The following is a 17,126-nucleotide window of genomic DNA, read 5'->3' on the forward strand; positions in this document are numbered from 1 at the left end:
TCCACGGGGACACACACCTCCCACGGAAAATAATATTATGCTGTTAATTAGTCCTAGTAGTGGCAAAAAAGAATATCGCACAATTATGGGGGGTCAATTGTGTTACCCACAAAGGAAAAAGGCTTATCAAGAATGGATGTTTGCATGGTGGCCAAAAAAATGGTCTATGCACCTAGAGGTTGTCATCACAAGTTTGAGAAAGTCTGGGGGCAGTGGAAAGAATTTTATGGATTAAAACTTGCGTGCCCAGATATTCCCCATACACAAGGAATCAGACAATTAAAAGCTATGGGTGCAACACCCGATCGCACATAGGGCCCATGAGTGTCGGTGAGGTGTAGGGGTATCTATGGTGTGCTTCTAGCAGTTGAAATATAAATGCATCAATGTCCAGCAGGGTATGCTCAAAGAATCGCCCACTTGATAATGCTGTGTAATGTACTCTGTAACTTATATGCCAATGTATGACTACTGGAAGAGACTTAGAATATGCTCATTATTTTGCATTCATGTGAAATTTAAATTAGAAAAAAAAGGTTGGCCAAAACAATTGTGGTTGATACTGAATATTCAGTTTGATCCATTGATGTGATAGGTCCTCCAACAGTGAACGCTGTGTCTTATTCTAATCATTACTCCAGCATAAAATGCCTACACACTTCACGTAGGTAAATTTGCAAAGGCCTGAATGCAGTAAACACTCAATGTCTCAATACAGCAAGAATTGTTCCCATCAATGTCATTTGAAATAGAAACAAAAAAGAACAGGTAATTCACCTGGCTTAACAGTAGTGTAGATAACTATAGGCAATGTAAACTTACCTGGTTCCTTAGTTGATGAAGTGTTTGTTTTAAATTGTCAGTGATGGTCTGTTCACTTTTATAAAACTCTGCAACAGCAGTATTTAAAAGTATTTTATAGTCATCTTTGTTGATTTCCTGAAGGCAACTGAGGTGCTGCAGACATGCTTCATAGTTTGCAGCCTGGCAGAAATATAAATAAGTATAATAAATAAACGGAATGCAGGCAGATAGGATGCATGTTAGATAGATGGACTAGCAAATGCAGAGATAGCATGAAGTTTATATTTGCACCAGAAATACTAAGTTGCTTATGTTTAGCAGGAGTCCTAGAGGTTTGTGGTATTTACATGCTACTACTCTTAAATCAAACAGCACATCACAGGAAGATGGAAAAGCAAATTAAGTCACACGAAGGCCCCAATCAATGCAAATAAATGCTAAGAGGTACAATGGAGAGGGAGTGCCAACTTCCATGAAAGATGAAATATTAGAGAGTACAGACAGAATCAAGTAATGAATTCATTCCCCTGGCCATATAGTGTATGGAAATTCTGAGTGCAAATCCAAATGATACTGTCAACATGCGTTGAAACCCAGGATACAGCTTCACAGGTCTCCAAAAGCAGAACATATGTAATCAAAGAAGCAGCTTTATTCATTGCTGCAAGACTGTTTATTCTCTCAAAGGGATACTCAAGTTAAATCATGCTTAAATGCAAAATAGTTTAGCAATTTAAAAATATACTCCTTATTTACAGGAAAAAGCGAAAACCCTTTCTGGAATCAAAAGCATGAAGCATTTTCTCTGCAATGAAGGCATTAAATCTGATTTTGCCTTCTCTTGTCCCCCAATCACCCTCTGAAGACACATAAATTCATGCAATTCACTTATAGGTCTAACATATGTCAAGATTGTCTTCTTGAACCTTATGAACATTGGTTGGTCCCCTAAGCTTTACAGTTAAACTACTATCCTCTCTGGGATAACCCATTATTATGCTTTTCATCAGTTTGTAATGTATTCCCTCTTCAGTCACCCTCTAACCCATTCATAATTCCCCATTATTTGAAGTATTTTTATGTTGCATATACTTCTCTACGGGCTTATTTATTATTGCTTACTCTTTTCTATTGCTTTAACTAACCAACTCATAGCATTCTACAGCCCTGATGCTCGGATTTGGACACTTCAACGAGAGTTTGCACCGTAGTAAGAAGACAAACTAAATGTAGAAGAGGGCATTTTAGGTGCAGTCAAAAGATTTTGGTTTAGAGATAAGAACTATATAGTGCCAGAGTGGTAAAATGGTAGTCCCATTAAGGTGCTGAGTTTAGAGTATATTTACAAACAAGCTTTTGAAATTTGTAGAGGACCCTCTTTTGCCATGTGCCAGTCAGCTGGTTATCAGAGGAAGTGGCAGGGCTATGACTTGGTAGACAAATAAAATGCTGAAATGCTTTGCTCCCCTAGTATCATACCATGAGATAGCTCTCTGAACTGGATAGGCATTTTGAATATATGGTGTATAAAGTGTGTTCATCTTCCTGTCACGTACCTCTATTAAACAATGACTGCACATTAGCAGTGCCAAGCTCACAACATGTCCATACCACAGTTTAGTCTCTTTCATACCTCACCCAACTCTTTGCAAAAAGGTTACACTACATCCACACATCAATCACTTCAATTAACATACAGGCCTGCCAGGAACCTCTCCAGATAGTTATAGTGCCATGATACTACACAAGGGCCGGACAACATTGCAAGTGGTATAATTCAACAAAAGGAGATCACAGTACAAGCTTTTTAAGGACACTAATCCAATAATGTGTGTACATATGTGGGGACTGGACACTGTAATTGAGGAGTGTATAAAAGCTTCAGTACACAAGTTGAGGAAAGAAAGTTTCATAGCGCACTCCTACTTCAGCAGACACAATAAAGCCAGGGATAGGACTGGAACAAAGGTGGAAATCACTTTTTAGCAAGCTCATTCCTAAATTAAAGTAGTTTTTTTATTTTATTATAAGTCTTTCAAATCCTTACCAGAAATGCTTGTAATGCGCTATTTGACAGCTCCTTTTCCTGATCGGTGATTCCAGAGCAAGTGGCAGACGCATCATGCTTTTCTGTTCCCTGATCTGGAAAAAAAAGCAAGTAATAATTCCATTAAAGATCTAAGCTCAGTATGATGCAAACATGCTCCTGCTAAAATCCGGTCTTCCTCACTCTGTATTCAATGCACTATTATCATGCCTAGTCAATATAATACAAAGCATACCACACACAATTATGGTTACGGCCGATCATCTAAGATTAAGTCATAATCACCTAAGATTAAGTCATAAGGAGGAGTCTCACTTGTCTTTATTAGCTCTGATCTTAATGTTTATTGGTTGTCTAAATATATATTAAAGTTAGCACCATCATAAGCTGCTGTCATGCTCTGTGGTAGTGGTTCACTGACTAAAGAGACTAAATATCTTGAAAAGAGTGGAATGAGTCTCCAGGTAAAGTGATTATGTATTCTTGGTGCAGTGTACGTAAATAATACAGAGAAGGAAGCCAATGGAACTATAACACTAGGCAAACTACAAATCAACAATAATCCTTCAAAATCTTCATGTATAATAGACAGCTGAAGGTCCTTTTGCTGAAAACAGCAATTCAAAAGGTAAAAGTAGATGAGCTGTAGCAAGGTTGACAATGGTCCTACTTTTATTAAGACAACAGTGCAGCACGTAGTGTCTGTGGGAGAGTTCATGCACCAGTAAGCCCAATTAGAAATTACAATTAGGAGGACGAGTAAGGTGGGCAAGCAAATGATTAGAGGTTCAAAGGGCACAGTGGCCACAAAGGGAAGGAAACGTGAACAACAAAAACAGAACCAGCACAGGGACAACAAAGGGAGACTGGAGATTTAACAGTTACTTACAGATGTAAAATATCTAAACTCGTTTGAGTAACATATTCAAACATACAAATATATTTAGCAAAATTAACTGCACAATTAAACATTTGCCCACATCCAAAAATAGAAAAATGAAATGTCTAAATTAAGCAAATAAATGTTGCCTGCTGTGAGCGGGTATTTAATTACCGTCTTGGGCTGACTAACTCACAGACCTGACTTGATGCCAGTGAAGGTCAGATTACTTGGGGGGGGCGAGGGGGGTCTGACAAACTATTGTAGAACGATTTACATAATGTTGCATCAAGATGGGAAAGGGACTGTTGAATTTCACTCTTAAGGGAAGAGTTGGAAGCATTAAGCATTGTCTAAGAATAGGTCATGACCATGGTCTGCAGCAGAGTGGGTTCTTTTTGGGTGGCCCTTCATGGGAAATTTAATAAGCTTGGGAATGAAAGAGGATGAAACTTCCAAAGACGCATAAATGGGAATAAGTATAACCACGGGGGTCATGTGCCTCACTGGGGTATTTTGGCATCTCACGAACTGGACAGACCAGCAGCAGGTGAGGCTAAGCATCAATAAAGTCAGGATTAGCTGTCAGTGACAGAAAGGAAATACTGAAACCAAGATTTCTGGACAGGAATTTTGGGAGGCTGCCCTACAAAACAATTATTGAAACCTATTTGAAGACTCTGGAATTTAACCATTAAAAAAAACATTGGTAGATTCTCAATTCTTGGCTCTTTAACTTAGAAATATATTTCCTCCAGTCTAAGAGCCTGCTTGAACATTCTTCACTGTCTCTGTGGGTGCAAAGTTTGACTTGCACTTCCCCACGATAGTATGGTGTCACAGACACATTCCACATTTCAATCAAGGAAAATTTCAAATAACCTCCCCTACCTCATTCCAGAACATACCCATGTTACTGGCAAAAAAGTTTTTCGTAACTCTAAGGGCGCTGTGTATTCGGTTAGCCTGGGCTGTGAAGCAGCCGAGAGTTAAGTGGAGGACTTTGACCTTACTGTACGAGATGGGTGGGCTTAACGCACCAGATTTGGAGTTATATTATAAAGTCGCATATGGTATGTTCGCCCACACGTGGGTACATGGTTCCAAGGATCTGCCCTTCTTAAAAATAGAACAGGAGCTGGCGTCTCCAGACCCACAGCCCAGCAAACTTTTCTTCCCACTGGTTAGAAGACTTGGGGCCAGATGTAGCAATTTCCGAATCGCAATGCGGAACGGTGTCTCAGACACCGTCTGCGAATCGCTATGGGGTCGCAAAGACCCACCTCATTAATATTAATGAGGTGGGTTGCATTTTGCGACCCCATATGGAGTCCCTGCACTCACAGGGATGGTGGCCTGCTGAAGACGGCAGACCTCCATGTCTGTGACTGCTTTTTAAATAAAGCAGGTTTTTTTTTATTGTAGCCCGTTTTCCTTAAAGGAAAACGAGTTGCAATACAAATAAAAATTACGAAACCATTTGGTTTCGTTTTTTCAGAGTAGGCAGTGGTCCACTGCCTGCTCTGAAAAAACATTTTTGGCAACATTCACAAAGGGGAAGGGGTTCCATGGGTACACCTTCCCTTTTGCGAATGGGTTACCACCAGTGTGACACTGGTGGTAACTGCGAAATGCTTTGCGACCGCGTTCGCGGTCACAAAGCAACTTAGCATTGCGGTGCGAGTCGCAAATAGGAAGGGGACACCCCTTCCTATTTGCGAGTCGCATTCACATTTTGCAAGTCGGTACCGACTCGCAAAATGTGAATGACCATTGCGATGAGCATTTTGCATGGCGCAAACTGCGATTTTCGCAGTTTGCACCATGCAAAATGCTTCCTACATCTGGCCCTTGGAGTGTTTGCATCATTGAATGCCACCACGTGGGATTGGTATGACTTGATACAACGGCAGGGACTTGCTCTCCTGTATTCCCCGCAGGTGCCACTGAGGTGGTGTACGTGGTATGTACTATGGAGGGATGGAGGGTTTGAAATTACACATATGGGAGACGTTTTTCGTGAAGGGAGCATGGAGATGTAGGAGGGGGTTGAGGAGCGAGCGGGCGGGGCAACTCCTCTTCTGAAATATCAGTATTACAGAGCTCGACACGCAATGGAACGCTGCTGGGAGAGGACTTGAGAACCCCCGGAAGTGCGGACCCTGTCTACGGTACTCACAGACAAGAGAGTGAGGCGCTTGATATCCCAGCTCTATGCATATATACAAAAAGAACGCACACATGAGCTCACAAGGGCTAGACTTGAGTGGCAGAGGGATCTGCGGATACAGCTAACAGGCGAGCAGTGGCAGTATTGCTGCTCAAGGACTCGAGAGATGTCCCTAAATGGTAGACACCGTTTGATACATTTTAAATATTTCAATAGAGTTCATTACACCCCATGAGACTGCACAGATATGGGCTGCGCCCAGACGCCAAATGTCCTAGGTGTGAAGAGGACCAAGCGGACTTCCTCCATATGTTGTGGTCATGCCCAGGAGTTTATCGCTTCTGAGAGCATATCCTCAGTGAACTAGAGAACACAGGGGGGCATAGACTGGATTATGAGCTGCTCTTGGTGTTGCTCGCTGGGACAGAGGAGTGCCAAAATCGGGCCGCCGAGGGACAGCAATTGGGCAGCTGCTAGCTAAACGACGCATAGCAAAGCGCTGGGATCGGGCCCGGTACCGAGGGTAGAAGAATGGCATAGAGACATGGTATATTGTAATATACAGACGGGCGAGATGGCGTCTCCAACTAGTAGACCAGCACCGTACTGGGAAATATACAAACAGTACCTGATTGTCAAAGAAATGGGAAAGCCAGAGGAGAGGAACTGAGTGGAGGGAGAACTGATGTTCCCTGAATGCATGCCTTTGTTGTTGATGCTTAACAGAGACCTGCTCAAGGACAGCGGATATGGGTGGATGAGCGGAGAAGAAGGTGGGGAGCATCAGGGGTCTGCGTCACCTGATACAGACAAACTGTTGGATTGACTGCTTAATGAAATGTAACCCGAAGAATGAAACGCATAATGGGATGTGTCATGCAAAGGTACAATTTGTGCTGCTGTAATGGTTCACTGTGAGCATTTGTATGAAAAGCATAAATAAAAAAATAACAAACAAAAACAAAAAAACTTCCCCTACAGAATCTGAAGTCATGACTAGAATTTTCATCTAAATTAAAAATACTCTTTTTGGGCATGTTCTCCGTTACCTCTGGACATTTTTCAAACTACCGAAAACAAGGCTTCTCATTCCCTTTTTCTTGAGCTTAGTGACAATATTTCATCTCCCTCCAAATACTTCTGACAATGGATCATTCCATCTGCGTAGGGCATTGTAAAAGTACAAGCTTTTCAGATGTCTTTTCTTAGAAAACAAGCATTGGCATAGCCAATGTGTTTTAGCCATGTTGTACACCAGTGCAACTGCTATTCAGCATGGGTAAATGTTAGTGGTGTAGAGGAGAGTGGCGCAGAGTGGAGTGGCGAAGTGGAGGAGAGTGTCATTGAGCATAGTGGAGGGGCACAGAGTGGAATAAAATGTCAGAGTGGATTAGAGTTGTGGTGTACAGTAGAGTGGTGTGGAATGGCATGGGGTAGAGTGTAGTGGCCCAGAGTGAAGTAGCGTGGAGTGGAGTGGCGTACAGTGGCATAGACTGGAGTACAGTGTTGTAGAGGAGTGTAGAGTGGATTAGTGTACAGTGGAATAGCGTAGAGTGAAGTTGCACAGCGTGGAGTGGAGTAAAGTGGCATGGAGTGGAGTAGAGTGGGGTGTTGTAGAGCGGCCTAGTGTGAAGTTACTTTTAGTGGAGTGTGGAGGGGTGGAGCGGTCGTGTCCCAGAGTGGAGTGGTTTAGAGTGGAGTGGTTTAGAGTGGAGTGGTTTAGAATGGAGTGGTTTAGAGTGGAGAGGCACAGAGAGGAGTGGGGTAGAGTGGGGTAGTCCAGTGTGAAATATGCATGGTGTAGTAGTGCACTGTCATTACAGACAACACATTTTCAATTGAAATGACAATTACATTTGCACATATGGTTTTACTGATAAAACTATACAGTGAACAAATTATTATGGTTGGAAATGACATCACCTAATGTACTGATTCGTTCTGAACGTATTAAAATATTTGTTACCACCACACTTACAAATTATTTAAAAAGTGCTTCATTTGTGCTTTTGTAATTCTGATATATTCTGAAATATAAGTGCACAGGTCATTTTATAGACATTTAAATGTTGTTGTGTGCTAGAAAACAACCTTTTTTTTCACATGACAAGATCGTCACATAATCCCTCTCATTTTGAAGTCAGAGAAAGAAAAGTAAACACCATGCTCCCTCAAAAGACGGAGCCTGACATCCGACCTCTGTCTTTGAACGCACGCAAATGGGACAAGATGTGAACAAAATTTAAAGGCAAGTTTACAGAAAGCGAGGACTCGTGGAAGAATACAAGGAGTGATGGTGAACAAGGTTTGCTCCACGGAGCGTGAAAGACATGCTGGACAACCTAAAACAAATAAAGCCGGCAAACAAAAAACAAGCATTTGCAATGCAATGAGTCTCAAACATTTTGAACAAGTTAATTGCCATTTTTTATTTTTTTACAACAGTGCCCACAAGCAAGAGCAAAAAACAAAAAAAAAACGAGTGGAAACTGAGGAAAGACTTAACAAAATAAAGTAAAGTTAGCTATATATTTAAAAAAAAAAAATTGCAATTGTGTTTGTTCAGCTGGGCACATTTTTTGCCAGTCACAAGCCTTCTTGGACTTCTAACTGGAAATTAGAACAAAATAGTAACTCAATCCCGTTGGGAGTGGTGGATGGGCAATAATTAAGTTGAAATCAATTAGTGCTTGGTCCCAGCTCCACACAGAGGAACGGAAACGATGCCAGACATGCCTTGACAAATTAAAAGTCTGTAAGGAAGGTGCCACGCAAACCAACAAATGGTGAGCGACAGACGAGCTCCAAGCCTTTACTGAACACAGCAGAGTTGTGCATGCACTCACAGGTTTGACCCTAAACAGAAAACGTGGGTTACAATTCGCCAATGGTAAGCAATGGGCGGAATGCATACCCAGGGAAGTTTTAGGAATTCTCACAAGAAGTCTTTTCACAACTAGACAGCTGCATTGCCTGCTAGGATTTGACCTAAAGAGGTGAAACATGTTATCCATGTTAAATCTGTCTACTCCGACCTGAAATAATCAGCTCCCCTTAAATCATACATTCAAACTGTTTTAATTTCAAGAACATCTTATCAAGCAATTCAAAAAATGTCAGGTGATATCCGTTCCTCCTAGGTGCAAGATAAACCCCCGCACCCGTTAGCCAAAGAATGCACCAACGTCCCACCTGACTTTGAGAGTGAGAATAAACTCATTCCTCGGATTGGTCTGCATGATCAAGACATTCAAAACAACATATTCTCACTACATTATGATGGGTCTTGTTATCCTAATAAACTACATCCTAAACTCTTGTCAACGCTGATCACTCCTACTCCTAGCACTTTATTGATCACACACAGGTCGTCAAACACTGACAGTTTTGGTGGTGCCTCGGACATGGCACTGAGATAGTCGGGCTTTTACAAAACGCACCAGTGATAGATTTATCACCTTGACACGTAAGCAGTCCTTACAGCTCAGTTATGCGGATGCTTGCCGTGACTATATATGCAACCGTCATCAAAGACATCAGATAACATAGGGTATAATCCAATAAAGGTTTAGCTGAACTAGACTATTTCCACTCCTATTCCGACCAATTTTGGTAATTTACGTGCAACCCAGAGTTTTACTATCTCTGCTCACCTATTCGACAATCGTGATGGGCAAGTCACTGTTCTTTTGTGCATGTGTTGATGGCATGCAGTTCTAGTGAGGATCACCGGTTTCAGGTACTTCTCAGCAGTAACCACAGGACTGAATTGCTTTAAACACTCATGGGCGATACGTTCAAGATGTAGCTTCATTGGGCTAGTGTCACTCGTAGAGGTCACACTCTCTCACTTCCTCTTTATCCACATATTTCCTATTTTACACCGGCTGAAAAATGGGATAAGTTCCTCGACCAAAACCTCACGGTGAATCAGAACTTCAGAAAGCACTCCCAGCTCAGTTCAGGCACCAAAGCATTGTGGGTTTTTTCAGCTGAAACAACTCTCCCACACATAGCAATAGATTTTCAAGTCTTTATCATTTGAACGTTGGTCAACATAAAATCAACTACGCCAATGCAACAAGGGAATCAGCGCTTGGATTTACTCTCATCTAGATTCGTCTTGGTGCCTATTTGCAGGCCCAAATCAAGCCCCCCCCCTCCACCTTAACGTACTGAAATGATTTAAGTGGCTCTATAAGAGCTAGACAAATGTTACATCTATATGCCTCATTTACACAAACGGCACACACTAGAAGAGTGTTGTAATCTCCCAATCAACGTCTATCTTGGATCCTTCCAATGGAAATCATAGGGAAATGCTGAAAATCACAGCAAAAAGTGGGCTACTGGTACCCATGCAATCCTTTTCTCAGGAAAGATTGTTAAAACCTCATGGTTTAGTCGACAGTGTGCTTGTTACAAATCACATAGTACCAGTAAATAAGAACCAACCGATAAAATGAGGCCAGGTGCAGTTAATGGTGTTGCTGCCATGATGCAAACTTGAACAAAAGATCAGGCAGATGGTACCTAAAAATGTAGCAGTGCCATTTTAATAGTGCACACTTACTCAAATACTGTACAAGAATATGTATCACCTATCATGAAACCTGAATTTCACCAAACGTTGATCCAACCAAAATGTTACCGCGGAATTAGACTTGCATCGGCGTAAAATGCTTGAAAACTTAGCAGCGAAAAGCGATTTTTCCCCCTTCATTGAAGTTACGTTAACTCTACCATTGCACTGTGCACAGAAGTGGGGATTAGCAAACTAGTGTCACACTGCCCATGTTCATCGCTCCTCCACAACGTCCAAGCTTCCACTGTTTTAAAGCACGTCTGATGGAGATTCTGCAAGCCCAGCTTTGTGAGGAGACATCATAACCACGTCACAAACAAAAGAAGTTTGTAATAATCTAGAACTAAACAACTTTGAGAAGGCAAACACAGTTGAAAAATACAGGTTTTAACAACTCATTGAAATGCCCTGCAGTTAAACCAAATTCGGAATATGAGCAAAAGTGAAACCGCAGGGAAGTGAGCATTACTGGTGTAAAACATTTTAACTTATTGAAAACAAGAGAGTAACTTTCCACCATAAAGTTTGACCATTTCACCAAACACTGAAATCATATGCAAATGGAGTCACTACTTTGTGCATCTGTTTCCTTATTTGCCTCAACCTGAACAGCTGAAGCATTCAAATAACAGCACTCACTAAATAAAACGATTATTCAACTTTCCATCTTTAACTATTGATCAAGTAGCTTAGGCCAACCATCAGCAAATCACATGCAAAGTCAATTTAGAACATGGTTTAAAATAAACTAGTAAGCCTGAAGGCTAAATACGGTAATTTATCTTTAAAAAATACAAATATATACCTCCTGTCTTGTCTGCAGCCATGGTGCTTTATTCGCCCCTTTAATGTTAACCACTCTTTACACTTTGTTAAATATTCACTTGGTGGGCCTGCTATGCAGTTTCTCTTAGAACAGATTTATCGACCGCTTAGTTACAGTGCCCTTTTTCCTCACACAAGAAATCCCTGCCTCCTCAATGGAGCTGTTGATAAGTTTCTGATAGCACCAAAGTTGTATTCACTGCTGAGTCTGTGAAAACTGCATTTCCTATATCCGTCTTAAGTACTGCGCCAATTATCCACCTAATTGCGATATGCAATGTATCCTTTCAGGTAACTTTTTGTATGAATGCGCCGTTTGTCACTTTTTAAAACTCTTTCAACGAGGCGCTATGTATCTTGAAAGCAGGTGAACCCTTCAACAGGGTGGCAGTATATATGTCCTGGCATGGGTTGATGCTTATGTGCAGTTTATTGCACACACACTCAGCTGTGAGGTTGTGCTGCTTGCCTACGTGATGTGCCAGCACATTCACTGGTGTTGCTGTGCTGTTAGAAGTAGCGCAGTTTCTGTCGCTGTTGCTTTTTTTACTGTTAATGCAGTCCCATCACATTTTCTCTGGCGTTGAAGAATATAGTCACTGGTGCATTCCCGTGCTTATGTCCTGTTTGACACAGACTAGGGCGTTACAGGGTGCGGTTACAGACCCCTTCTCTCTTAGGCTCTTCGGCGTTCTCTCCCCTCTTTCGGCGGGCCCCTCAGTGCCCGAATGCTTCAAGCGCTTGACGGGACAACTCTTGCGAGCCCCAGCCGCTCTGATGATTCACTGAACCCTCTGCGGCTGCTGGGCGCCCTCTCCTTCGCATAGACAGACTAGGTGCTAAGATCGGAAGATTCTTACTTCCGGCGGCGCGAAGGATATTGCGTCATCGTCTCCATAACCTGCGACATAAACCCGGAACGAGTCGAAAAACTGAAAACAGAAGAAGGACGAAAAGAATCGCGGGGCACAATTTCTATGGCAACGAGCACGCAATTTTACAAACTATTTGACGGAGCCTGGATGCCAAAATGAGAAATTTCCTAGCTATTGGGAACGAAAGTTTCAATTCTATAGAGGTCACTGAGGCGGGATTGTGCATTTCTTTCTTCACCTTTATTAACTAGCAGCGTTCAAAGATCAATAATAAAAACAATCACCATGTTTCCCATGAACCACTGGGACATAGGTATCCACAGTAACCATTGTCCAATCACATAACAGTCCCTTATTTATGTATGTATTTCTGTTTATACAATATATATATATTTATATGTATATATATATATATATATATATATATATATATATATATATATGTAACCTATTGGCAGTGTTGCCAGATTGGGCTATTTCCCACACAAATGGGCGAAATTTTTTCCATTTGTGCGGGAAGGCGGGTTGCACAAATTTGGGCTTTATTTGCCCATTTGTGTGCAAAATTTGTGAATGCGGTGGCGGCGATTAGCGTGAAGCTGCTAGCCTGCCCTCCCAGAGTGTCTGACTTTGGACCAATGTGATCACGAGGGACAGGCCAGCTATTATTATTTTTTGTTATGATTGGCCGAGGCGTGGTTTGGGGCGGGGCCGCAACTCCCGCTCATTCACACTCGGAATCGAGAGGAAGGACTAGCGGATTGCTGCTGCCTGGAGTGCTCAGGTTAGGCGATGCCGCCGGCCTGGAGTGTGCAGCATGGAGGCCGCTGCTGGCTGTGCTAGATGTGGGCAGGTTCCCAGAGATCAGTTATGGTGAGTGTACAATGATCCAGACCTCCAGGGAGAGCTGTTTTTGAGGGGAATTGTGAGGGGCGTATCTCTCTTTATCCCTGCAGGGTCCTCGATCTGTTGATAAAAATGATGTTCATTTACATATATTTAAATTTTGGTGTGTGTTTGGAAAAATATGGCATTTTGTAGCATTTGCTTACCCACCCACTGTATCAAGTAAGATAATTGCAGAGTTCACCTAAGAAAATTCTCAGTGTGAGAAAAAAAATAAACACCAAACTATCTTGTACGAAAATAAGCAGCGGTTTGTCATAAGCAATAGCCTTACATGTGACCTATGTCTTTGAACAAACAGCAAATGTGACTAGATATAAACAAAATTTAAAGGCATCTTTATTCTATTACACCTTCTGATCTCCAGTATGATTATTTTGGCGTATGCTGTAATTACAAATGCAGATATACACATAGATGTACTTGCAACTAATCCTCTAGGAACAAAGATTACCAAAGTGGGGAAAATGCTGCAGCTGCCACCGGCCTCGCACTACATTACTGTGCAACAGCTGTGCTAAATCACTGCAATCATCATGCTGTTGCTGGGGTCGTGCTGGGCAGCAGCCTCTCTCACCTCACACCAGGGGCTTCTGTTCCTTAAGTAAGTTCTGTCCAACGCGACAGAGGAGTCTTCTGACAGAGGTGTGTTACAGTCGAAAAACAGGATGGAAGGAACTACAGGCCTTGTGACAGTGGTTCCGCCTCTGAGGCAGCTGTGGCAAGGTCTCAGCTGTTTTCAGTACAGTCAGCTGAGCTCAGTCCGGCATAGCATGCACCGAGGTGCATATAATGGCTACCAGTTACAGATTATAGTGGTCATTACAACCCTGGTGGACGGTGTTAAAGGTAAGACCGCCAACAGGCCGGCGGTAAAAAATGTGGAATTACGACTGTGGTGGAAACCGCCAACAAAGACAGCCACTTTAACACTCCGACTGCCATGGCGGTACAGACAAACAGCTTGGCGGTCACCGCCAACAGACAGACGGGAGACAATGTACCGCCCACACTATTATGACAGGCCAATCCGCCACCTTTTCCGGGGCGGATTCACCGCGGATAAAAACACGGCGGAAACAGGAAATTCGAAGGGAAAACGCTCACCTCATCACACTCCACGAGGAAGGAGGGCACCATGGAGCCGGAACTCCATATTCTTCCTGCGCTAGTCTTCCTGCTCCTGTACCAGGAGCACCAACGCCGGCGGCGAAGACCACGGTGAGTACTGCACCTACGACATAGGGGAGGGGGGAGGCAAAAAACAGGGACACACACACGCAACACCCCCACCCCTACCCTCACCCACTACAACACAGACACTAATACAGCATGTCCAAACATTACAGTAACACCCCCCAACCCCCCCTCGGAAGAATGCAAAGACAAAAGGAAATTAGTGTAACCATTGTATAATATCTAAATAGAGTAAGCAAAAATATACATATATACACTATTAACAAAATATACACCATGAATAGTAGTCCAGGTAATGCACCATTCATAGTCCGTGGACCACTGGGCCCAAAATGCATGGGCGAGGCCCACACAAGATTCCCGAACATGACGGAGAGAACACTGCAGGGGCATCAGATAGAAATACAACAGGCACCTCAGGGGGAAGGGAACGGGGGGCACCTCAGCCGGATGAGTGCACGACGCCAGATCCACGAGGGGGCTCCATGCCCATTGATGTATCCTGAGGAGTGCAAAGCCACAGTCTCTCAAGTCTCTCCACTGGGTGGTTTGCCCACTGCTTTATCCTGGGGAGTGCAAAGCCACAGTCTCTCAAGTCTCTCCAGTGGGTGGTTTGCCCACTGTTCAATCCTGGGGAGTGCAAAGCCACAGTCTCTCAAGTCTCTACAGTGGGTGGTTTGCCCACTGCTTTATCCTGGGGAGTGCAAAGCCACAGTCTCTCAAGTCTCTCCAGTGGGTGGTTTGCCCACTGCTTTATCCTGGGGAGTGCAAAGCCACAGTCTCTCAAGTCTCTCCAGTGGGTGGTTTGCCCACTGTTCAATCCTGGGGAGTGCAAAGCCACAGTCTCTCAAGTCTCTCCAGTGGGTGGTTTGCCCACTGTTCAATCCTGGGGAGTGCAAAGCCACAGTCTCTCAAGTCTCTCCAGTGGGTGGTTTGCGCACTGCTTTATCCTGGGGAGTGCAAAGCCACAGTCTCTCAAGTGGATAACAGTCTCCACTGGTTCTGGAGGGGGACTGGTGCCCAGAGTGCTTCATCCTGTGCAGGACAGACGGAGTGGATGCATGTCTCCACTGGTTCTGTAGGAGGACTGGTGCCCAGAGTGCTTCATCCTGTGCAGGACAGACGGAGTGGATGCATCTCTCCACTGGTTCTGGAGGGGGACTGGTGCACAGAGTGCTTCACCCTGCCAAGGACTGAGGTAGTGGATGGATCTCTCCACTGGTTCTGGAGGGGGACTGGTGCACAGAGTGCATCACACACCCCGTGACGGTCCCTGTTGCGTCAGTGCCCCTGCCGCTCATGGGTTAGCGGTGCTTGAGTTGGCGGTCCTTGCCCTGTTCAGCGGTGCTTGCCCTGTGCAGCGGTGCTTGAGTTGGCGGTCCTTTCCCTGTGCAGCGGTGCTTGTCCTGTTCAGCGGTGCTTGCCCTGTTCAGCGGTGCTTGAGTTGGCGGTCCTTGCCCTGTTCAGTGTTGCTTGCCCTGTGCAGTGGTGCTTGCCCTGTTCAGCTGTGCTTGAGTTGGCGGTGCTTGCCCTGTTCAGTGGTGCTTGCCCTGTGCAGCGGTGCTTGAGTTGGCGGTCCTTGCCCTGTGCAGCGGTGCTTGCCCTGTTTAGCGGTGCTTGCCCTGTTCAGCGGTGCTTGAGTTGGCGGTCCTTGCCCTGTTCAGCGGTGCTTGCCCTGTTCAGCGGTGCTTGCCCTGTGCAGCGGTGCTTGAGTTGGCAGTCATTCATTGCCCAGCTGGGCTGGGGCTGGCGGTCCTTCATTGCCCAGCTGGGCTCTGGCTGGCGGGGTCCTCCTGGGCAGCTGGGCTGTGGCTGGCGGGCCCTCCTGGGCAGCTGGGCTGTGGCTGGCGGGGTCCTCCTGGACAGCGACGAGGGGACTGGCGGTGGCCTCCTGGGCAGCGACGATGGGGCTGGCGGTGGCCTCCTGGCCAGCGGGGATGATCGCGGTCTTCTCCGCCGCGCTGCTCCTCCCAGACTTTGCGCCTTTCTTCTGCCCCTTCCCCACCTTGGGAGGAGTCACAGCTGAGTCCACACTCCCCTCGGGACCCCTGTGAGCGGCTTGGGTGGCTGGAGTCTTCCCCCTCTCTCGCTGGGCACTGGCCAACTTCTGGTGCTTCACGGGGGGACTGGCTGTGCTCTGGCTCCGTGTTACACTGGCTGGCCTGGTGGCCGGTGCACTCCACATACCTGTCACAACAGGCACCACTGGTCCAGGTGATTTTGTGGCTGAGGTGCTAGTACGGGACCTATGAGTTGGACAGGCGGGGTGGTGGGAAATAGGTTAAGGGTGGACATGAAAAGTTGTTTGGAGACACTGGGATGGGTAGCTGGAGGGGGTTTGGGAGTGGAGGAAGAGGTGGTGGTTGTAGGAGGTGTAAGTTTTGTGGATTTGGGTGCAGGTGCATGCGCTGGAGGCTGTCGTGAGGTGGATGGCTGTTGGGTGGGTGTGTGGCTGCGTTTGTGTATCTTCGGAGGGGGCGTCACAGACACACTGGGAGAGGAGACAGGGGACATGTGAATGGTAGTGGTGGTGGTGACTGCACGTGAGCGGGGTGTGGTGGTGGGTGTGCTGGTGCGGGATGTAGTGGCTGTAGTGGTTGTGCATGCAGGTGTGAGTGTAGACGAGACTGGGAGGGAGGAGGGAGATGAGGAGGAGGGGGACACAGTGGAGGCAGTGGATGTTGGTGTGTCTGTATGTGCGTGATGCTTGCGTGAGTGCCTGTGGGATGTGTGGTGCTTATGTTTGCCTGAGCTTCCCTTGTGTGGTGAGGTGTGTGCAGGCTGGTCTGATGGTGTGCTTGGGATAGGCAGCGGTACAGGGGATTGGGTCTGGGTGG

General features: G+C 45.0%; 1 protein-coding gene across 6 annotated transcripts in view; it reads right to left on the reverse strand.

The window, feature by feature from the left end:
* Positions 1-12,175, reverse strand: part of CNOT10 (CCR4-NOT transcription complex subunit 10) — a 281,547-nt gene extending 269,372 nt beyond the window's left edge. For all 6 annotated transcript variants that reach the window (XM_069211989.1, XM_069211987.1, XM_069211986.1 and 3 more), the window contains exons 1-3: positions 11,292-12,175; positions 2,852-2,946; positions 823-984 (exon numbers count right to left, since the gene is read on the reverse strand). In XM_069211989.1, coding sequence (XP_069068090.1) covers positions 823-984; positions 2,852-2,946; positions 11,292-11,313 — 279 coding nt within the window. In that variant the 5' untranslated portion in view covers positions 11,314-12,175. The remainder of the gene's footprint in view (positions 1-822; positions 985-2,851; positions 2,947-11,291) is intronic.
* Positions 12,176-17,126: the final 4,951 nt, after the last annotated feature.

This window comes from Pleurodeles waltl, chromosome 10 (genome assembly GCF_031143425.1).
Source record: "Pleurodeles waltl isolate 20211129_DDA chromosome 10, aPleWal1.hap1.20221129, whole genome shotgun sequence".
Taxonomy (NCBI): Eukaryota; Metazoa; Chordata; class Amphibia; order Caudata; family Salamandridae; genus Pleurodeles; species Pleurodeles waltl.